This window comes from Phocoena sinus, chromosome 2, assembly GCF_008692025.1.
Source record: "Phocoena sinus isolate mPhoSin1 chromosome 2, mPhoSin1.pri, whole genome shotgun sequence".
In the NCBI taxonomy this organism is placed as follows: domain Eukaryota; kingdom Metazoa; phylum Chordata; class Mammalia; order Artiodactyla; family Phocoenidae; genus Phocoena; species Phocoena sinus.
Genome location: NC_045764.1, coordinates 124,967,260 through 124,991,812, shown reverse-complemented (window position 1 = coordinate 124,991,812; position 24,553 = coordinate 124,967,260). Strand labels below are relative to the sequence as shown.

At 37.1% G+C, this 24,553-nt stretch overlaps 1 protein-coding gene across 2 annotated transcripts in view; it reads left to right on the top strand.

Moving 5' to 3' along the window:
- The window catches only part of MDGA2 (MAM domain containing glycosylphosphatidylinositol anchor 2), an 851,876-nt gene that overhangs the window by 570,442 nt on the left and 256,881 nt on the right, over positions 1-24,553 (top strand). For both annotated transcript variants that reach the window (XM_032624718.1, XM_032624719.1), the window contains one exon: positions 10,860-11,129. In XM_032624718.1, the coding sequence (XP_032480609.1) occupies positions 10,860-11,129 (270 nt within the window). The remainder of the gene's footprint in view (positions 1-10,859; positions 11,130-24,553) is intronic.

Below are 24,553 nucleotides of genomic sequence, written 5' to 3'. Positions count from 1 at the left end.
CTCTGTTTTATTTCTTTATTACTTAAAATGAGCTTCAAATAGTAATCTGTCTCTGATATGTTGCTGTGAAGAATGACTGGCTATCTAGATCCTGCAGTATGTTTTAGAACCATGCTCTTGTCTCATGGTTATAAGGAAGCTGATGATCTCAATGGCTTTACATGTTTATTCTTAAATAGTGATGGGATAATTCAACCAAAACATGCAATAGGTATTTAATGAACACTCAACCACATACATGATTTACTGCAATGAGATTAATCTTTCTTAATTTCCTAATTACCTGTATAAGTGCAGGAAAAGAAACAAAATGCATGGACTCAAGGTGGTGTTGGAGAGTTTAAGAGCAGTATAAAAAACTAGCATTCACTTGCACTTCACTTTTGCCTGTGAGCTTTTTTTTTGTCTCTCTGTGTCTGATTTATCTATTTTTTTAACACCTTTTTTGGAGTATAATTGCTTTACAATGGTGTGTTAGTTTCTGCTTTATAACAAAGTGAGTCAGCTATACGTATACATATATCCCCATATCTCTTCCCTCTTGCATCTCCCTCCCTCCCTCCCTCCCACCCTCCCTATCCCACCCCTCTAAGTGGTAACAAAGCACCGAGCTGATCTCCCTGTGCTATGCTGCTGCTTCCCACTAGCTATCGATTTTACATTTGGTAGTGTATAGATGTCCATGCCACTCTCTCACTTTGTCCCAGCTTAACCTTCATCTTCCGTGTGTCCTCAAGTCCATTCTCTAGTAGGTCTGCATCTATATTCCTGTCCTGCCCCTAGGTTCCTCATGACCTTTTTTTTTTTTTAGATACCATGTATATTTGTTAGCATACAGTTTTTGCTTTTCTTTCTGATTTACTTCACTCTCTATGACAAACTCTAGGTCCAACCACCTCACTACAAATAACTCCATTTCCTTTCTTTTTATGGCTGAGTAATATCCCATTGTATATATGTGCCACATCTTCTTTATCCATTCATCTATTGATGGCCACTTAGGTTGATTCCATGTCCTGGCTATAATAAATAGAGCTGCAATGAACATTGTGGTACATGATTCTTTTTGAATTATGGTTTTCTCAGGGTATATGCCCAAGGGTGGGATTGCTGGGTCATATGGTAGTTCTACTTTTAGGTTTTTAATCAATTTACATTCCCACCAACAGTGCAAAAGGGTTCCCTTTTCCCACACCCTCTCCAGCATTTATTGTTTGTAGATTTTTTGATGATGGCCATTCTGACTGGTGTGAGGTGACACCTCATTGTAATTTTCATTTGCATTTCTCTAATGATAAATGATGTTTAGCATTCCTTCATGTGTTTGTTGGCAATCTGTATATCTTCGTTGGAGAAATGTCTATTTAGGTCTTCTGCCCATTTTTGGATTGGGTTGTTTGTTTTTTTGATATTGAGCTGCAGGAGCTGCTTGTAAATTTTGGAGATTAATCCTTTGTCAGTTGCTTCATTTGCACATATTTTCTCCCATTCTGAGGGTTGTTTTTTCATCTTGTTTATGGTTTCCTTTGCTGTACAGAGGCTTTTGAGTTTAGCTGGGTCCCATTTGTTTATTTTTGTTTTTATTTCCATTTCTCTAGGAGGTGGGTCAAAAAGGATCTTGTTGTGATTTGTGTCATAGAGTGTTCTGCCCATGTTTTCCTCTAAGAGTTTTAGAGTGTCTGGCATTACATTTAGGTCTTTAATCGATTTTGAGTTTATTTTTGTGTATAGTGTTCAGGAGTGTTCTAATTTCATTCTTTTACATTTAGCTGTGCAGTTTTCCCAGCACCACTTATTGAAGAGGCTGTCTTTTCTCCATTGTTTATTCTTGCCTCCTTTATCAAAAATAAGGTGATGATATGTGTGTGGGTTTATCTCTGGGCATTCTATCCTGTTCCAGTGATCTATATTTCTGTTTTTGTGCGAGTACCATACTGTGTTAATTACTGTAGTTTTATAGTATAGTCTGAAGTCAGGGAGCCTCATTCCTCCAGCTCCGTGTTTCTTTCTCGATTGCTTTGGCTATTCGGGGTCTTTTGTGTTTCCATACAAATTGTGAAATTTTTTGTTCTAGTTCTGTGAAAAATGTCTGTGGTACTTTGATAGGGATTACTTTGAATCTGTAGATTCCTATGAGTAGCATGGTCATTTTCACCATGTTCGTTCTTCCAATCCAAGAACATGGTGTATCTCTCCATCTGTTTGTATCATCTTTAATTTATTTCATCAGTGTCTATAGTTTTCTTCAGGCAGTTCTTTTGTCTCCTTAGGTAGGTTTATTCCAAGGTATTTTATTCTTTTTGTTGTAATGGTAAATGGGAGTGCTCCCTTAATTTCTCTTTCAGATTTTTCATTGTTAGTGTATAGAAATGCAAGAGATTTCTGTGCATTAATTTTTTATGCTGCTACTTTATGAAATTCATTGATTAACTCTGGTAGTTTTCTGGTAGCATCTTTGGGATTCTCTATGTATAGTATCATGTCATGTGCAAACAGTGACTGCTTTACTTCTTCTTTTCCGATTTGGATCCCTTTTATTTCTCTTTCTTCTCTGATTTCTGTGGCTAAAACTTCCAAAACAATGTTGAATAATAGTGGTGACAGTGGGCAACCTTGTCTTGTTCCTGATCTTAGTGGAAATGGTTTCAGTTTTTCACATTGAGGATGATGTTGGCTGTGGGTTTGTCATATATGGCCTTTACTGTATTGAGGTAAGTTCCCTCTGTGCCTACTTTCTGGAGGGTTTTTATCATAAATCGGTGTTGAATTTTATTGAAAGCTTTTTCTGCATCTATTGAGATAATTATGTGGTTTTTCTCCTTCAATTTGTTAATATGGTGTATCACATTGATAAAGTTGCATATACTGAAGAATCTTTGCATTCCTGGAATAAATCCCACTTGATCATGATGTATAATCCTTTTAATGTGCTGTTGGATTCTGTTTGCTAGTATTTTGTTAAGGATTTTGCCTCTATGTTCATCATGATATTGGCCTGTAGTTTCCGTTCATTGTGACATCTTTGTCTGGTTTTGGTAACAGGGTGATTGTGGTCTCATAGAATGAGTTTGGAGGTGTTCCTCCCTCTGCTATATTTTGGAAGAGTTTCAGAAGGATAGGTGTTAGCTATTCTATAAATGTTTGATAGAGCTTGCCTGTGAAGCCATCTGGTCCTGGGCTTTTGTTTGTTGGAAGATTTTTCATCACAGTCTAAATTTCAGTGCTTGTGATTGGTCTGTTTATATTTTCTGTTTCTTCCTGGTTCAGTATTGGAACCTTGTGCTTTTCTAAGAATTAGTCCATTTCTTCCAAGTTGTCCATTTTACGGGCATATAGTTGCTGTAGTAATCTCATGATCCTTTGTATTTCTGCAGTGTCAGTTGTCAACTCTCCTTTTTGATTTCTAATTCTATTGATTTGAGTCTTCCTCCTTTTTTTTGTTGATGAGTCTGGCTAATGTATTATCAATTTTGTTTATCTCCTCAAAGAACCAGCTTTTAGTTTTACTGATCTTTGCTATTGTTTCCTTCATTTCTTTCTGATCTGATCTTTATGATTTTATTACTTCTGCTAACTTTGGGAGTTTTTTATTCTTCTTTATCTAATTGCTTTAGGTGTAAGGTTAGGTTGTTTATTTGATATGTTTCTTGTTTCTTGAGGTAAGATTGTATTGCTATAAACTTCCCTCTTGGAACTGCATTTGCTGTATCCCATAGGTTTTGGGTTATCATGTTTTCATTGTCATTTGTTTCTAGGTAGTTTTTGATTTCCTCTTTGATTTCTGCAGTGATCTCCTGGTTATTAATAAGTGTATTGTTTAGTCCCCCTGTGTTTGTATTTTTTATAGATTTTTTCCTGTAATTGATATCTAGTCTCAAAGCATTGTGGTCAGAAAAGATACTTGATATGATTTCAATTTTCTTAACTTTACCAGGGCTTGATTTGTGGCCCAAGATATGATCTATCTTGGAGAATGTTCCATGGGCACTTGAGAAGAAAGTGTATTCTGTTGTTTGTGGATGGAATGGCCTATAAATATCACTTAAGTCCATCTTGTTTAATATATCATTTAAAGTTTGTGTTTCCTTATTTATTTTCAGTTGGATGATCTTTCCATGGTGAAAGTGGGGTGTTACCGTTCCCTACTATGATTGTGTTCCTGTCAATTTCCCCTTTTATGGCTGTTAGCATTTGCCTTATGTATTAAGGTGCTCTAAGTTGGGTGCATAAATACTTACAATTGTTATATCTTCTCCTTGGATTGATCCCTTGATCATTATGTAGTGCCCTTCTTTGTCTCTTGTAATAGTCTTTGTTTTAAAGTCTATTTTGTCTGATATGAGAATTGCTACTCCAGCTTTCTTTTGATTTCCATTTGCATGGAATATCTTTTTCCATCCCCTCACTTTCAGTTTGTATGCGTCCCTAGGTCTGAAGTGGGTCTCTTGTAGACAGCATATATACGGGTCTTGTGTTTGGATCCATTCAGCCAATCTGTGTCTTTTGGTTGGAGCATTTAATCCATTTACATTTAAGGTAGTTATTGATATGTATGTTCCTATTCCCATTTTCTTAATTGTTTTGGGTTTGTTATTGTAGGTGTTTTCCTTCTCTTGTGTTTCCTGCCTAGAGAAGTCCCTTTAGCATTTGTTGTAGAGCTGGTTTGGTGGTGCTGAATTCTCTTAGGTTTTGCTTGTCTGTAAAGGTTTTAATTTCTCCATCATATCTGACTGAGGTCCTTGTTGGGTAGAGTAATCTTGGTTGTAGATTTTTCTCCTTCATCACTTTAATTATGTCCTACCACTCCCTTCTGGCTTGCAGAGTTTCTGCTGAAAGATCAGCTGTTAAACTTATGGGGAATCCCTAATATGTTATTTGTTGTTTTTCCCTTGCTGCTTTTAATATTTTTTCTTTGTATTTAATTTTGATAGTTTGATTAATATGTGTCTTGGCATGTTTCTCCCTGGATTTATCCTGTATGCGACTCTCTGCGCTTCCTGGACTTGATTAACTATTTCCTTTCCCATATTAGGGAAGTTTTCAAGTATAATCTCTTCAAATATCTTCTCAGTCCCTTTCTTTTTCTCTTCTTCTTCTGGGACCCTTATAATTCGAATGTTGGTGCGTTTAATGTTACCCCAGGGGTCTCTGAGACTGTCCTCAATTCTTTTCATTCTTTTTTCTTTATTCTCTCTGCAGTAGTTATTTCCACTATTTTATCTTCCAGGTCACTTATCCGTTCTTCTGCCTCAGGTATTCTGCTATTGATTTCTTCTAGAGAATGTTTAATTTCACTTATTGTGTTGTTCATTATTGTTTGTTTTCCCTTTAGTTCTTCTAGGTCCTTGTTAAACGTTTCTTGTATTTTCTCCATTCTATTTCCACAAATTTGGATCATCTTTACTATCATTACTCTGAATTCTTTTTCAGGTAGACTGCCTAGTTCCCCTTCAGTTGTTTGGTCTGGTGGGTTTTTACCTTGCTCCTTCATGTGCTGTGTGCTTCTCTGTCTTCTCATTCTGCTTAACTTACTGTGTTTGGGTCTCCTTTTTGCAGGCTGTGGTTTCATAGTTCCTGTTGTTTTTGGTGTCTGCCCTCAGTGGCTAAGGTTGGTTCAGTTCGTTGTGTAGGTTTCCTGATGGAGGGGACTAGCGCCTGTGTTCTGGTGGATGAGGCTGTATCTTTTCTTTCTGGTGGCCAGGTCCATGTCCAGTGGTTTGTTTTCTTGTGTCTGTGACCTTATTATAATTTTAGGCAGCCTCTCTGCTAATGGGTGAGGTTGTGTTCCTGTCTTGCTAGTGTTTGGCATACGCTGTCCAGCATTGTTGCCTGCTAGTCGTTGAGTGAAGCTGGGTGCTGGTGTTGAGATGGAGATCTCTGGGAGATTTTCGCTGTTTGATATTATGTGGAGCTGGGAGGTCTCTGGTGGACCAATGTCCTGAACTCGGCTGTCCCACCTCAGAGGCACAGGACTGACACCCGGCCAGAGCACCAAGACCCTGTCATCCACACGGCTCAGAAATAAAAGGGAGAAAAAAAGAAACAGAGAAACAAAAAATAAATAAATAAATAAATAAAATAAAGTTATTAAAATAAAAAATAATTATTAAAAATCAAAAAATTAAGAAGTAATTTAAACAAAAGAAAGAAAGAAGAGAGCAACCAAACCAAAAATCAAATCCACCAGTGATAACAATCGCTAAAAACTATACTTAAAAAAAAAAAAGGTCAGTCAAAACCCTAGGACAAATGGTAAAAGCAAAGCTGTACAGACGAAATCACACACAGAAGCATACACATACACACTCACAAAAAGAAACAAAGGAAAAAAATATATATATTGTTGCTCCCAGTGTCACTGCCTCAATTTGGGATAATTCGTTGTCTATTCACGTGTACCACAGATGCAGGGTACATGAAGTTGATTGTGGAGATTTAATCCGCTGCTCCTGAGGCTGCTGGGAGAAATTTCCCTTTCTCTTCTTTGTTGGCACAGCTGCTGGGATTCAGCTTTGGATTTGGACCCGCCTCTGCGCGTAGGTCGCCTGAGGGCGTCTGTTTCCCGCCCAGACAGGAGGGGGTTAAAGGAGCAGCTGATTAGGGGGCTCTGGATCACTCAGGCCAGGTGGGGAGGGAGGGGCACGGAGTGCGGGTCGAGCCTGCAGCAGGCCGGTGTGATGTGGCAACAACCTGAGGTGTGCCGTGTGTTCTCCCGGGGAAGTTGTCCCTGGATCACGGGACCCTGGCAGTGGCGGGCTGCACAGTCTCCCGGGAGGGGAGGTGTGGATAGTGACCTGTGCTGGCACACAGGCTTCTTGGTGGCGGCAGCAGCAGCCTTAGCGTTTCATGCCTGTCTCTGCTGTCTGCACTGATAGCCGCGCTCGCACCCATCTCTGGACCTCATTTAGTCTGTGCTCTGAATCCCCTCTCCTCGCGCACCCCGAAACAATGGTCCCTTGCCTCTTAGGCAGGTCCAGACGTTTTCCCGAGCTCCCTCCCGGCTAGCTGTGGCGCACTAGCCCCGTTCAGCCTGTGTTCACGCAGCCAGCCCCAGTCCTCTCCCTGGGATCTGACCTCCAGAACTCGAGCCTCAGCTCCCAGCCCCAACCTGTCCTGGCCAGGGTGAGCAGACAAGCCTCTCGGGCTGGTGAGTGCTGGTCGGCACTGATCCTCTGTGCAAGCATCTCTCCGCTTTGCCCTTTGCACCCCTGTTGCTGTGCTCTCCTCCGTGGCTCCAAAGCTTCCCCCCCCCCGCCACCCGCCATCTCCGCCAGTGGAAGGTCTTCCTACTGTGTGGAAACTTTTCCTTCTTCACAGCTCCCTCCCACTGGTGCAGGTCCCGTCCCTCTTCTCTTGTCTCTGTTTATTCTTTTTTCTTTTGCCCTACCCAGGTATATGGGGAGCTTCTTCCCTTTTGGGAGGTCTGAGGTCTTTTGCCAGCATTCAGTAGGTGTTCTGTAGGAGTTGTTCCACATGTAGATATATTTCTGATGTATTTGTGGGGAGGAAGATGATCTCCACGTCTTACTCTTGTGCCATCTTGAAGGTTTCCCTGCCTATAAGATTTTAAAGGCACTACTAAAATTAATCTTGAAAAACAATAGTTTCAACTTACAAATTAAAATATATCAATAAAACAAAATTAATAAATGTTTTATTATGTGTCCTCAAAATGTATGGGTATATTTAAATATGTTTTTTGTGATATGGCGTAGGACCTCCAAAAATCAAAATGGTTTTAAAATATCTCTGTCAAATGCATCAGAGTCAAATATAAAAATTATATCGTTTAGTGACTACATTTTTTACACTAGTCATTCATTTATTCATTTGCCCACTTATTGATTTGCCTTACCAATATTTATTAAGCACAGTAACTGTACAAGCACAGGATGAGGCTATGGGGGTGGTAATGAAAATAATGACAAAATAAAATGCTTTTTCTGTGCATGTTTTGTACTAGGTACTATTGTAAGCACTTAACACGTGTTAAAATCATCTCACCTCTGTAAGACAGGTAATTATTTTCCTCCATTTCAACAGTGGAAAACTGAGGCACTCAGGAGTAGAAGAACTAGCCCAAGTGCACACAGTTATTAAATAATAGCAGAATCAAGAAACCAGGTATTGTTCTCCAGAATTTGTGCTCTTACCATTCAACTATCAGGCCGTATTTCAGAGAACGCAGTCATGATGCTTCTGTCTGAAGAGCCATAGTGGAAGCCTGGCTAATGTTATAAGATGTGATATGAAAGGGAAAATAAGGGGGCTATGGAAGCTTATAGCAAGGGACTTAACTAGCCTAGGATGAAATCTCTTCTTAAAATATTTTTAATAATACACAAAAATTTTTTTTATGTTTTTCCTACTTTAATTTTTTTTCTCTATGGCATGATTTACACTTAAGCTTGATGAATCCAATGACCCTATGGTTCTTAAGCATAGCCTCATAGTTTAAAAAAGCTGATATTTACAGAATCAAACATAAGATGCTAGAACAAAATGACAATTTCACCTTTATCTCTTTAGAATTTAAAGCTATAAAATTTTGTTACTAAAATATGTATGAGCATTCTTAAAGTCTTGAAAGCATTAGCCCATTTGGGGGGTCTTTGTGGGATATTTTTAACATCAGGGATTATCAGAGAAATAATGCCATCTTTAATAAAACTAAGTTGGACAGTGCGCTGTTTTCAATTTAGATTTGGAAAAGAGAATTTTTAATAAGATTATGAATACACTTCTGCAATGCACTATAGGTAAAACAGTGGTCTCTTGTTATTTATATATTATTTTATGAGCTTTGAAATTCTCTTGAACCTTTTTCTTTAAATATTGTCTGTCTAATAGAAAAACAACTCATCCTTATACAAGTCAATTTCAGGGACAAATATTTCTTAATGTCACCACTGTGTGTTTCCATAATCTAAACATAGACTATTAATGGCCCTTAGGCCTTGGGACTTTTAATTTTACTAAAATATGATGTAAAACAAATGAGTTTTACTAATAAAACTGTTGGACTGTCTACAATTGTATTTTAACTAAATAGTTTTGTAAGATTATATTATTTACCTCACACTAAGCTATAGGAATTTCTTTTACTTTTTCATAATGCTATGTCAATAATTAAGTATAATATCTATTTTTAAAATATTTAATTAGTAGTTTCTTTTTTATCAGTTTAACAATATTAAATAACTCTTTGAGATGCTTTCTTTTCTACCAAATTGCAATGCCTTTTGCCTCTTATTTTCATTTTGTGAATTCCCCAACAGGTTTATCATAGATATTCATAATTTCAAGTCAACATCTCACAAGGGCAATTAAGATACTTTGGAAACTTCTGTGTCCCTTAAGATGACGTTAGAAGGGCCAGCATGCAACAATGATGTTTAAAAAGGTCCTCCAGGCATTCCATACTTATTCCACAGAACCATAATTATAATATGGAGTTGTCTTCTTGCTCTCCTCTGGAGTCTTTTCAAATTTATTTTTTATTGAAGCAACATTGACTAATAATATTATATAAGTCTCATGTGTACAACATTATATTTCTACTTCTTTGTACCCTACAGCATGGTCACCGTCAAAAATTTAGTTTTCATCAGTCACCATAAAGTTGATCCCCTTTACTCATTTCACCCTCCCCCTGCTCCTTTCCCTCTGGTAACCACTACTCTGTTCTCTGTATCTGCATGTTTGTTTTTGTTTCATTTGGTTTGTACATATATTTTGGGTTTTTGTTTGTTTTTTATATTCCAAGTATGAGTGAGATCATATGGTATTTGTCTTTCTGACTTATCTCACTTAGCATCACTTACATAATATTCTCAAGGTCCATCCATGTCCCAAAAGGCAAGTTTTCATCTTTTTTATGGTTGAGTAGTATTCCATTGTATCCAAACAAGGCAGACAATATTGAATCACACAAGGAGTTTACCTTATATTCTGAGAAAAGCACTCTCCAACTCTAAGCTGAAATTAATATCTAAAAAAAAATGCACAGTACAATTGAACACTTTGTGTTCCCAATATGGATAGATTTCAGTTTTAACTTTGGCATCAAATATTTCTGAATGCGTGAACTCAAACATTGGCCTAATGCATTCCCCCCGTTTTTATTTAGGAATGCATTATATAGGCTGGCACTGTGGTATAAGCAGAAAAAAAAGTTCTGTATGTGAACAGAGTTTTTATGCAGTTTCTACTTTGAGTGTTTGATGAAAAGTCTGTAATACAGCATTTTTTATTGAATGGATATTTATCTACAATTTTTTTTACCTGAAAAGTTGCAAACAACTTATTTTCACTGGGGAGATTATTATAACCCAAACATTGGAGTGGTGGCTGTCATAGTTCGGTGACTGTTTGAACAGTGGTTTATTTGTTTCTAAGTTTTAAAGCAGTGGTTATGAAAACTCATTGCCTAAACTTTCTGAACAGAGAAGGTTAGAGAGGAAATATGGGGGCTGCTTTAAGTTACATGATTTTGTTATTCCTTTCAAGATGAAAAACCAGGCCCACTGCTTAGTAAAAACCTCCATTGATCTTTTATCTTACTTGGTTGTGTTCAGGTTGCAAAATATGTATCATTTCACCTCAGAATGATCCAAAAATTAAATAAATGACAATCTTCACCATGAAAATACAAGGACTAAACAGCTGCAATATTTATACCTGGAAGGACAAAAGAGATTGTCAGCAATTCTACATGATTTAAACTTGATTAATACAGTAAGATTTTGGCACAGGAGAACAATGTTTCATTTTAATTGTTTGAGGAAATATAAAGCATACTGTTACTCTAGTTGTAGTAGATCTAAATAGGTGCATGTTCTTTTGTTTATGTCTTTTAGCATCTCCGTCAATTAAACTCTTGGTGGATGACCCTATAGTTGTAAATCCTGGAGAGGCCATAACATTAGTATGTGTTACGACAGGAGGAGAGCCTGTACCCTCTCTCACTTGGGTCAGGTCCTTTGGGACTCTGCCTGAAAAGACTGTTTTGACTGGAGGAACTTTAACCATACCTGCCATCACCTCAGAAGATGCTGGTACTTACAGCTGCATTGCCAATAATAATGTGGGAAACCCTGCAAAAAAGTCTACCAACATCATTGTGAGAGGTAAGTTTGCATAGAGAATGTTACAGCATAAATTTCTATATTTTCATTGAATAGTTTTCATAACATATTTTTAGTGATACTATGGAATAGTTTTATAATATGTTCTTAGTAAAAAAAATGATTAAAATCCAAATGTGGCATAGGGCATTATGCATTGTTATACAGATTGTGTATTAGTTTAAGGATTTAACAAATGCACCAATTTAATGTTTAATAAATATTTATTGAATCCCTATTACATGCAGAGCTTTAAATTGTGGGATTACATAGAGATCTATAAAACATTATCTTGTACTCAAGGATTTTACTCTCAGATAGTGAAAAAATATATATATCAATTTATAGCCATATGATGCAGTGTTTGGCAAGCATGAGTAAAAGCTATAAACATAAAAATTATAGTAGTTTCTGGCTGAGGTTATTAGGGAATATCTAATGACATTTGCATCAGGTCGTGTAGGCTGGGTAGAGTTTTAACAGACTGAGATTAGCTAAGGTCATGGAAAAGTCAGAGTTAGTAAAAGGTAAAGTTTATTTGAGGAATTTATATAAAAGGTGGTTCACTAAGTCAACAGCAGTGATGTTCTAGCTAGTGTGCTGGTGCTGCCTGTGGAAGAGATGCTAACCTTCCATTTCAGAGAAGGTGAAGTCACTGTGCAAGGAAAGCATATGCATCTTCATGTCTCACTTTACCTGGTGTGGTCCTGGGCTGGGGATGGAGGATGGTCACCAAGGCCTCTAAAGTTAAAATAGACATCCATATGCCCAAGAGGACTCTTCCAGTAGAGAAATGAAAATGTATCATTAATGAAGGATTATAATGGAAGCAAAACATAATTGAGTATATTGAGATAAATGCTTGTGATTTTGTGAACATAGACTGTGGTGGTTTTAGTGACCATAGTTATCTGTTACCACCCAAACTATCAGAAATATGCTACTTGGCCAAAAATATACTCTAGTCAAAATATTGTAAGATGTTACAGTGTAAATCAAGACACTGTGGATTTCATAGCTACTAATTTCATGTCTACTGCAAAGCTAAGGAGAAGGGGAGGCGAATAGAGTAAGTTAAAATGCCAGAAAGCTTTTTGTTCTTACCTAGTTTTAGCTGTTTTTCTTGAATAAATCCTTCTCGAATTTTATCAAGGCTTTGGTTAATTTCCAGAATTCTGAAAAAGTTGATTTTTGACATTTTTGCCTGTGTTTTTGTTGCTTTTATGGAGGGCCAGATTTTCAGAGACCTTTATTATGCCATTCTGGAAGTGCTTCTGTCTGTATTCATTTTTTCACAAAAGGAAGGGGTAAACCATGGGCTAATAAAAACATTATTGGGGAGTAATCCACAAACCATTTTGGATATATATTATAGGGTAGAACAAATGCACAAATATATATTGCTTTTATTGAGAACCAGGGTTCTCACTGTGGGAGAAGGAAGATACATATATAGGACAGAGATCTAGTGGTATGATACTCTAGTAGCAATGAACATATCTGACACCCAGTTCTTGGTTCTAAACACTATGCCCCCTTGGGAAAAAAAAAAAAAGAACATTTGGAGAAATAGATGATTCCAGGGCAAGGGCTGGGAAAGTAGAAGGTGAGCCTGGGACGTATTTTGTGCCAGAAAGCAAAGACTAAGAAGGCTAAAAAAAGGGTGGGGGAGGAAAGAAATAAGTGAGAGAGACTAAGAAGTACAAACTTCCAGTTGCGAAGTAAATGAGTCATGGGTATGAGTTGTACAGTGTGGGGAATGTGGTCAATAACTATGAAAAGTAAAAATAAAAATAATAAAGCATCTCGGAAAGCTCAAAGACTAAGGGAAATGTCAAAAGGACATAGGAGACAGCTTAAAGTGACTCCCATTGGCCAAATTAGTGGCAATTTGAGCATTGAAATGCGTTAACGATGATAATGGTTTGTAATATGTTAAATTAAAATTTCATTAGTCCATAGTAATAGTAAAATGAAAAAGAAAAATAGAAATGAAAAGCTCTTCTTTACAGAAGGATCCCAGCTAAAAAATCATAGAAGGAATGGTAGAATAAAAGAAAACAACCATTCTGCAATCCCCGGTGTAATAGTTGGTTCAAGGATTATCAATGGATGCTGAATTATTGGGTAAAATATTTGGAGGCAATAAAATATTCACAAGATCTCCAAGTATCACCCCAAACTACAAGCTACCCCTTTGTAGTTTTTACTAACTACAAAGCAGGAAAGGTACCTTTTCAGTTGAGAGATTCAGCAGTCTCCACTCTAACCAAATGATCAGACTTAGGGACCACCAAAAGGGACAATTTGACAGGAAGAGCCTCCTGATGAGATTTACTAAAAAGCCACAATATCACCTATGTAGGTTTTCACCAAAAAAATGTCAAACCTGAACCTAATCATAAGTAAACAATCAGATAAATCTGAACCAGGGTTTCTCAACCTTGGCACTACTGACATTTTAGGATGGTAATTCTTTCTTGTGGGAACTGCTCTGTGCATTGTAGGATGTTTAGATGCATCCCTGGCCTCTACCCACCACATTCCAATAGCACCTTGCTATTGATTGAATGTTCCTGTCCCCCGCCGCTGCAAAGTTCATATGTTTATATCCTAATCCCCAAGGTGATAGTATTAGGAGGTTGGACCTTTGGGAGGTGATTAGGTTGTGAGGGTAGAGCCCTCATGAATGGAATTAATATCCTTATAAAACAGGCCCAACCCAGGTTCAATCCAGGGAACTAAAATCCCACAAGCCACACGGATTTAAAAAAAAAAAAAAAAAAAAGAAGCCCAAGAAATCTCCCTTTCTCCTTTCACCATTTGAAATTATAGCCAAAAAAAAGTCTATGAACAAGGAAGTGGGTTTTCACCAGACACTGAACCTGCTGGCACCTTGATCTTGGACTTCCCAGCCTCTAGAATTGTGATAAATAAATTGCTGTTGTTTATAAAAATTTTAAAAAAACGACGCTGTGGATACTGCACTATCTGCTACAAAATTGTAAGCCATACAATATTTAGTAATTGCAAGATATACCATTATTTTATGTATCATTATAAAATAAAACATCATGCCAATTGAGCTACTACAGTGTTTTCCTATGAGATCAAATGTTATTGAAAGAAGTCTTTCAGATTTGTTATACTTAGGTTTTCTTTTAAACTGTGTATCACCCATTAACATACATAAAAAGGAAAATAAAATAAAAATCAATTGATTAAATTATTCCTAAAACTTCACAATCAGAACCAACCGAACTTCTAAATCAGTTTTCATCCCAGTCTTTGATGACTATGGTTTTCTAAATCTAGTTTGATCGTAGGATCATCTGAAACTATATTGAATCCCGGTATAACTGGCAAAATGTCTAGCATAAAATGTTGGTGTTGCTCAGGTACCCTCCATAAGGAACTAACTCAGTTCACAGCAATAGATGCTCCCAAAATGATTTGCTCCTCCCCATCTCATCTAGAACTTTTTGTCTGTGTTCTTACAAAAGGCAGTTTTCAGTTTTGACATGAATGGCCTAAAATAAATAGAGCCTTAAAAATGTACTTCTCCAATTCGTAATTTCTTTTTTATGCCTTAAATGTATCTAAAGTGTACATTTGCATAGTCATATTGTATTACCAGTAGAACCTCTCAGCAGTGGCATTTACATAATTCATAAAATTGAGTTTGTATGTAATCTTACTGAATATAGAAGTAGCCTTGGTTAACGGGTCCTAGGTTAAACTGTGAGGAGAAAAACTACTACAATAATATGTGGCATTTGATTTCTGCCACAAAGGCCAAGAAATTCAGTTAAAGAAAAACGGTTTTCTTCTTATTATATCAAAGAAATTATTTTCAAGTCTTCTGAATTTGTAGACCTCTGCAGTGTCTTAGATTAACTGTGTCATGGACACAGCAAAAACAGAGCTCTAGGTTCATTTTCCCCTCATTCCTTTCTGTAATTAGATCAAGATCCACAGACCAGGTTTTCTGAACAAGCACGACAATATCTGCATAGAATTCCCACTGCCATTTGAGAATATCCATGAACAAAATAAGATTGTAGGATGCAGACAGGAATAAAACTCTAGAAACATTTCTGAAGTGTCATTTGACTTTGAAAAAAAAAAAAGAGAACACTTTAAATAATGTAGATAATCCTCCATGTAGATAACAAGCTCCAAAACTGAAGAAGAATCTCATATGTTTTAAAATTTTGTTAGGCATTCATAAATATAGCAGCAGTGCCTTTTCTTATGATCCTTTAAGAAGTTGCTGTGATTGAGCCACCTTTCTCTCAAGTCAGGAGAGAAGCAGTTGCTTAATACATTTGATAAGAAAACTATGTTGATTTCCTAGGTACATGTGGGGTGGCCTGAGGTCAGGGCTTTCCAAACTTTCCCACCTAAAGTTCTCTGTTGTTGTGAGTCACTGTAATTAGAAATGCCCACATTTCTCTTCCGTCATGAATTGAATGAGCCACTGTCTTGAGCAAACATGGTTCATAACATGACCAAGACATTACTGTATCTTAGTGTCCTGTGGTCTTTAAAAATTTTATTCAGTGGCTTAATCTTCCCCTGCTTCAGAAGAAAAGTCGGCAGATCCCATAACTCTTTTGTTCATTATTAGAAATAGAGTCCTACAGTGCATTCAGGTCACAATCATGCATTTAGTTCAGTGTTTTGGATACACGTTCCAAAATAGTAATGAAACTCCAAACCTGATTTAATGTAAAATTTCCTCCCCTGCCCCGCTTGGGTCCACTTTGGGCTGGAGACTTGCAGTGGGAAAGGGGACAGAGGCTGGTGTGGTTGGCTTCTTCCTGTTTGTCTGTCTATTCTCTACCCTCCTCTCCACCACCCTATCCCTGACCTGATAGCCAGATTCTGACCTTCCTGGCTTGGGGCAGGGTAGGAAGGTCTTCTCTATATAAAACATTTTTTTTTCTTCCTTGGCACATTAATGGACTCTTGAGACATTCCTCTACCTAGAAGAGATGCACATCTGTGTGCACCAAGGAGAACTCTCTACTCATGGATTCTCCCAAGACCACTGATGTGCCACATTCCCTGAGCATCTCATGCCCTACCTCTGCCACCTTTCTGCTGAGAGCTTCTCTGTCTCCTCCAGGTAGCCAACTCAACAGAGCCCAAGACAAGAAGCCCATACTACCTCTCCTTCCGTGTGTGACTCACAGCTGTAAGCAGAAGCTCTTACCAGTAAATTCTGTGAGAGCACACAGATTCCAATGTAGCCACCTCTATCCTGTTGTCACACAGGTTTTGGTTTCCTCAGATATGTCAGGCATCATTTCAGGGAAAATATTTTAGAGCTTTGGCTGCTCCCATGAAAAGCCCCTCACTAGGACTGAGATGAAATAGACAGGCTCTCTTGCTGCCTTGGGCCTGGAAGAAGCTTCATCTCACAGTTTTATCCAAAGATATCCTTCCAAACAAATTTGGTCTCTGCCACTTTTTATGTGCTTAATTTCTATAAAGTCCAAGAATCAAAGAATGGAGTTTCTTTGAAAATTCTGCATAAGAAGGAGCTTTGTCTTACACTCATTGTGGAATTCTGTGGATTTTGTTCTCAGTCAAAAGTGAATCAGGAAAAGTCTATTCTGTTATCTGGTTTCACAAGAGTATTGAAGGATTATAAGAAATTTCAAAATTTCTAGCTGATATTCTTAAATGTGATCATCAGTAAGTCCTTTTGGTTCTATCTTCAAACTGTACTCTGAATCTGACCATATCTTGCCAAGTTCACTGTTACCACCCTTGTGTCAACTATCAGTATATTTCCCCTAGTTGATTAAAATAGTCTTTTCATTAATCTTCTTTCCAGTCCAGCCCCTCTTTTAGAAGGGGCTGCTTAGCCACTGTATTAGGTAAGGTAGACTTGACTGAGTTAACAAATAGACCCATACATATAATTACTCAAAGCAAAATTACTTTAGCTTTTTTTCATGAAAAAGTTAGGGTGTTTCCTAGTTGATGATGCTGGCAGTGGTGTTGTATATGATTGGTTTTGGGGCAGGGGGTGGGGGCGGGAGCGGGTGTAGGAGTAAGAGAGTCTATTCCGTGCAGTCATTATGCACCTAGGGTGATGATGTTTCTGCCATCTTCAAACTGTGGCTGCTAAGGTTGTTCTGAGTATTACCTCCATCCCTGTCAGCTGGAAGTAGGAAAGAGCTTGAATGATCACACATGGGAGACTTTTTATGGGCCAGAAGCATGTTAGTTCCAATCACGTTCTGTTGGCTAGACCTTAGGCACATAGTCACACCACTGTGTGCCAGGTATAAGAGGGCATGGATTTTGGTCAACAGCTAGCCACCTCTTTTACATTCATACAAGAGCTAGAGTGATTGAAATCAATTCATTCCCCTGATCGGATTCCTCCCATGGCTTCCCATCTCACCAAAAATGGAATTCACATTTCTCATTGTCATCTCATGTCACTTTCCTCTTTACTCACTCTGCTTTAGACACATTCTTCTTGTTCTTTTTCACAACTCAGGACTTAAACATTTGCTGTTCTTTCAGCCTGGGGTGTTAATTTTCAAAAACCGTCTTCTGGGAAATATCTTCCCTGACTACCCTATCTTAGATAATCAACCCCTAATCCCTTGAACGATCTGTTGATCTGTTGTTTCTTCTTATCACATAACTACCTGGAGTTATTTTATATATTTTAAAAATGTATTGCCTGTCTCTTTCATGACACTGTATATAGTGACAAAGAATTTATCAGTTTGTTGTGTTTCTCAGTGACATCCCTGGAGTCTAAAAAATTACTCAGCATATAGTAGATTCTCAATAAATATATGTTGAGTGAATGAATCACTTTTTATAAAAGTTTACTGGCTTACATTAGATATTTCTTTTGGACATCTATCATCCTTTGATACCCTGTGTATAATAAATGATATCAAGCAAAATATGGAAATTCTATATACATGTTAAATCATATTAAACATTTGTGTGATGTGACTAGCTCATGTGAAAGGCCACATTGTTCTAATCATTCATTGCTGTGTAACAAGCCACCCCAAAACAGTAGCTTAACATGATAACATTTATTTATTTATTTATTTTTAAATTTTTTTGTGGTATGTGGGCCTCTCGCTGTTGTGGCCTCTCCCGTTGCAGAGCACAGGCTCCAGACGCGCAGGCTCAGTGGCCATGGCTCACGGGCCCAGGCGCTCCGTGGCATGTGGGATCTTCCTGGACTGGGGCACGAACCTGTGTCCTCTGCATCAGCAGGCGGACTCTCAACCACTGCGCCACCAGGGAAGCCCAGCATTTATTTATTTTACTCACAAATCTGGGGGTTGAGAGACTCAGCTAAAAAATCCAGGGTCTCATATAATTGCACTCAGAAGATGGCAGGGCTGGAATCATCTTCAAAGCTTTTCCAATCAAATTTCTGTCCTGGACTAAAAAGTTCAAACAGCTGGGCTCCTTAGGTTAGTCTCTCTCTGTCTCTGTCTATCTGCTTCTCATTCTCTCATTCATTCTCAATAGTCTTTTTATATGGTTTCTCTGCATGGCAGCCTCAAGGTAGCCAGACTTGTTACAGGCTCCCAGAACCAGGGTCCCAAGAGCTGCATGAGTTCTAGCCTTTGAAGTCATGCAGTGTCATTACTGCTATTGTCTATTCATCAAAGCAGTGCCAAAGGTTGGCCTGGTTCCAAGAGGAGATCAAGTATCTTCACCTTTTGAAGGGATGAGGGTCAGATAATCTGCAGATGTGTTTTAAAGCCACCACAATACGCAGTGTACTCCACAAGCCATATTCTTCACATCATACTCCCATGCTGCCTCAAGGCTCATTTATGCCCCTGTTTTTTCCCCTTTCCTCCTTAATTTCATCAGCCCCTATCTTGAACACACAGCCTCTGCAAAAGTGATGTCCTAAACATATTTCCTCTTTGAATTCTAGAATTTCTCCAGCATATCTTTGTTGGATATGATCTCAGAATACTAATATGGAGAACAATCACTTGTCAATATTGAAATAGATTTAACCTTTATGGAAGAAGTCAATATGTATTCAGTGAGTCATGAATTTACACTTTCCTAACTGTACAAAAATATATATTCTGTAACCTCCAGGAATGTCATAACCCTCTGTTCTGAAAAGTGTTGATTTGCCTAACTCTAGTATATCCACATGAAAGGACTGAGATCTTTAAAAACCTGAATTTTTATATTAAACATATTTGTTCAGAACTCACTTAATAGAAATATATCAAATATTACCACTGCTAACATTTCAAAATGATCTTTAGACTTATTACCAAAAAAAATCTTGTAATTCAAAAATTCTATGAAAAAAAATTTCGAACCTTTGAGTATGCCAGTTCTGTTTAGGTAATAGTGATAGTTATTATTGATTTGAGCACTTACCATGTACTGGGCTACCTGGCACACCATATACATGAACTTTTTAATCATTCCCAGATATTTATAAGGTAAAAAATATTATTGGTCCTATTTTAAAAATAGTAAAACTGAAGAGGGAGCAAGTTAAGTAACTTCCCCCCAAATATAAGCTTTATTTAAGCAGCAAAGCCGGGATTCAAAACCCACACACTATGGTTCCAGGGCCACTGTCTTAATCAAGCTACCATAGTGCCTTTCAAAATTTAGCCAAGTTTTTAAAAATGTATAACTCCTCCTCCTCTCCAAATTGAACTGACTAATGTCCTTTTCTATTTCCTCTACCCTTGCCTTGCCAAAAACTTACTAAGGATTCTTTCTGGGTTGTAAATTGAATACATTTTTATGTTTATTAAAAGAAAAATCCCCAACACTATACAGTCCTTCCCAATTACACCATTTCCCTCCCAAGTATACAATCATTTTTGATTAGAGGAAATTCTGTATTTTTGCTAATCAGTACTTTTTTCTCCAGTAATGGTGGGCATACTTTAATTTCAAGTTCTAAGCAACATACTCTTTGTAGTTTATGATTTTCTAAATAATATTACATTTGAAGGATTGAGCATGACTCTGTTACTTTTACTGGTAGTCTTACAGATTATTGGACAAAAATTTTAAAGAATTTCTCTTAATCATAAGAGATCAGGGACTTCCCTGGAGGTCCAGTGGTTGGGACTTTGGCTTCCAATGCAGGGGGTGCAGGTTCGATCCCTGGTTGGGGAGCTAAGATCCCATGTGCCTCTCAGCCAAAAAGAAAGAAACCAAGACAGAAAACAGAAGTAATATTGTAGCAAATTCAATAAAGACTTTAACAATGGTCCACATAAAAAAAACTTTTTTTAAAAAGAGATCAATTGAATAACAAACGACAAAGATACAAAATAACTGCACAAATAAGACAACTAGTATAAACAAGGAACAAAACAAGACCTATAAAGTGTGTTCATTGTTTTTGCTGAAAGGTATATACCTTCAAGCTATTGGTCAGAAAGTCAGTCAGAGTTAATTGCCAATTTTCCAGGAAGAATTGATCATATTTAGCTTACAATGAATTTCTAAATTATTTGTGAATTTCCAACTACAGGGTTGGTGTAGTTCCTCCCAAGCATTTAGATTAATCAAATTAAATTTCCAGTCATCAATAGTTTTCTTCCATGACCTTTCATTAGTAAAAACTATAATGATAATAGCTGAAATTGTAGAAAACTAATCCTTTAACATTCTCCAAGAGCAAAACTGTCTACTATGTGCAGGTGTCCCAATTACACATGTAGATTAAGTGCTCTATTTCTGTTTTCCCAATTTAATATTCTGTAGTAATTACATCTCCCCAAAACACCAGAGAGAATTTTAGTATATTATGTTTTTTAGCTCTGAAATTGTTTCATTATTATCTTTTTAAAAATTAATCAGGGCGGGCTTCCCTGGTGGCGCAGTGGTTGAGAGTCCGGCTGCCGATGCAGGGGACACAGGTTTGTGCCCCAGTCCGGGAAGATCCCACATGCCGCCAAGCGGCCAGGCCCGTGAGCCATGGCTGATGAGCCTGCGCATCCGGAGCCTGTGCTCCGCAACGGGAGAGGCCAAAAACAGTGAGAGGCCCGTGTACCACCAAAAAAACAAACAAACAAAAAAATTAGGGGTGTACAAAATATAAAAATTACCAATTCGGTAGTTCTCATCTGAATATAGATAACGCACTTTTCTCTTTCAAATGAGATAACTCTAACATCTTTGTTCAGTGAAATAACATATGAGGAATTTTAAGATACAATTTCAAGTTAAAAAGTTTATCTAGATATTGTATAATCTTATAATTACTTTTATACAACTATATACATACAGCTTAGTCATACATTTTATTTTATTAAAACTTAGGTTGTCCTGATTGGTAGTTGGAATTTCTGTCATATTTACTCTAGTCAAAAGGAGATGTACCATTTGGTAGTAGTGCTTTAAAAATCAATACCTGTTAACATCCAGAAAAGAAGAATCTTATTCAGTAACATTATTTTTAAATTTCTTTTGTCAGTTTCTTTGAAGGCATTTTATAGGTTTTTTGGTGGGGGGCGGGGGTGTTGTTTGGTTTTTAGATACCCTACAGTTGTAAAACAGGGCCAAAACAATGATACTAATTTGAAAACTCCTGATTCAGATTTTTTATCCTGTTATGGCAGGTACCTATTTCTCAAGCCTACTGGCTCACCACACTTAGTTTGTGTGGGTTAAACAGTCTGTAGGCAGTAAGGTATAGGGAAAGAGATCTATGATATGGTTCTGGCTTCCTTTAAATTAGCTTCCAGATCACAAGTATGTAAAGAGGCCCCTGCTTACTTTACTCTACACTAAGAAATTGGAGTGCATAATTTCTAAGATACTTTTGCTCTAACCATCTATGATTCTATACTATCAAAACGTACCTTGACCTATGCTCCTTTCTGGACTTAATCACTCTTTATTTTTGCTTACAAATTTACTCACACAAATACATGAGTACAAATACATGGCAGTATAGATATGATTACTAAAAAACACTGAACTTCCAAACAAAATTCTTTTTTAAAAAATTATTGTTTACTTACCTTAAGATATTAAACCAGGAAAGTAAATGTAAATGGTACTTTCAATAGGTATTTAGAAAATTTCTCTTCCATACTAGATCTGTGTCAGTTGCTATAAGGGACAGAAAAGGAATGAGTACAATCCCTGAGCCCATGGAGTTCTTACACTTACAGGGAGAAAATCATCAGGGCAACTCCCTCCGTAGATCGTAAGAGAGGTCATAATCATAACTTCACAATAGAAGCATAGACAATGTGCTGTTGGAAGCTCAGATGAAGAAACAATTAATTCTGATTAGGGAGATAGAGGAAAATTCCAAAGAAGGTGGCATTTGAGATGGTCTTTGAAAAATGAGAGTCCTTATATATTTAGAAATGAAGTGTCTCTTTCCTGTGCTGTCCAGAATGGTGGCATTAACTAGCTTTTTGAACTTTCTCCGTTTTCTTATTTATTGAAATATTAGAAACTATTGATAGCCTTTAAAAGAAAAACGTATGTTCAACTTCCATATTTTATAGTAAATATTTTCAGAAACTAAGTAATTTATACATTTTATTTTGTGATTTTGAAATAATGCTTAAAGGTTAATATTTTAATATTTTGCAGTCTTGAGTTGCATAAGATTTTATATAAAATTTTTAATTGAATTAGTCAGCCTGCCAAATTTTCTGTTTACTGCGTTTTCTGTTTCCCTTTGAATTCTGTCCAGTATTCTTCCAACATCAGTGCTTTTTCTAAATGCTTCAGGAAATTTCTAGAGACCATCAACCTAATTCTTAAATTATTCCTCATCTAGACTCCGTAAGATGATTTCTTAATTTTAGCATTCAAAGAATCTTTTCTCTTTTTCTCTTTTTTTTTAACCTTATTGTCTCAGCAGATATATTTATCTGAAAATTGTGTGTGCATGGAAATCATCAACCCAGTCATTCAAATCCATCTTAATGAAAATGTACCTGTTAAAATCAATCAAGTATGAATGACTGGTAAGAGAAAATTTATCCATGGAAAGTCCATAAATTCATTCCAAAACTAACTAATTTCCAAAATCCAAAAATTAGGAAAATACTTTTTAAACTTACTAAAAAAAATCAGTTACTTTTTTCTAATTAGAGAAGTTTTTTTTTAGTCATGCAAACATTAGGATTGGTCTTTCCATGGTTCTTTCTATGATTTATGCCCCACATAACCTTATTTAGTTAACATGCACAGAGATAATAAAATTCACATTCAAGTGTCAGCCATCATTGAGTAGATGATGGGAACCCATTGCAAACAAAAGAGATAGAAGAGAGAGGTGGCATTTTATTTATCTGCTTAGGTCAGTGGTCCTCAGTTGGGGGCAGTGTTTCCTTTTAGAGGACATTTGGCAGTGTATTGAGACATTTTTGACTGTCACGACTGGGGGTGCTGGTGTGTCACTGGCATCTAAAGGATGGAGGCCAAGGATGCTGCTAAACACCCTATGATACACTGGACAGCCTGCACACAAAAAATAACCTGGTCCAAAATGTAAATAGTGCTGCTGTTGAGAAACTCTGGCCTAGGTAAAGGTTTCCCTTATAGCCAAATTGAAAGATGGATAAAACTACACACTCATGCATGCACACACATGCACACACACACAATTCCAAAAAACACTGTACATTTTGATACAATATTGATGTAGATTATAATCATTCTTGACATATTTCTTAGAGTTTAAAATGTCAGTAGTTCTTAACCTGACATGCATCTTTCTCTGTATCTTGGGAAAAGTCTATCATCTGGCCCTTCTTGGGAAGTTCTTATTAGAAACTTAGAGCAATGCCTCTTTTTTGTGGTCCATATTTATGAGCTCTTGTCTCCTGGGTTGTAATGATCTCTCTCTGTGAATCTCAATTGCTCACCTAGTCAATATCTTAGACTCATTCCTGTGAACCTCCCGTACTCATTTTGCTAACAAAGCTCACTTTGTTTATTAAAGTTTTTCAACGTGCTTCCTAATTTTGAAATGTAATATTTACTCCAATAGTAAGAGCTCTTTTTTAGGCTTCTAAGATGTGCTCCCTTCCCCAAGTCATCAACTGAGCCTATGGAGTCAATGAACACAGCCAAATGAACACAATTTTGTCATGTATGGCCCTCTTGGTTCCTATTCAATCTCCATGTTTCCAGTAGCTCTAGAAGATACCCTGTCAGGTTGTCCAAGACATGAAACCAAGATGATGGAGAATGAAAAAATGGATATTTATGTTGCTGTTATCAGTCTTCCTAAACTTTCTCCTCATTATCCTGTGTGTGTGTGGGGGGGGCAGTCTATAGAGCTTATAAAATGTCATATTATAGCTTCTTCTTGCACTATGGATTAAATGCTGACTTTCTTTATAGAAACTTATTTTGAAGGACTGTTTCTAGCATGGCACATTTCATTTCATTTT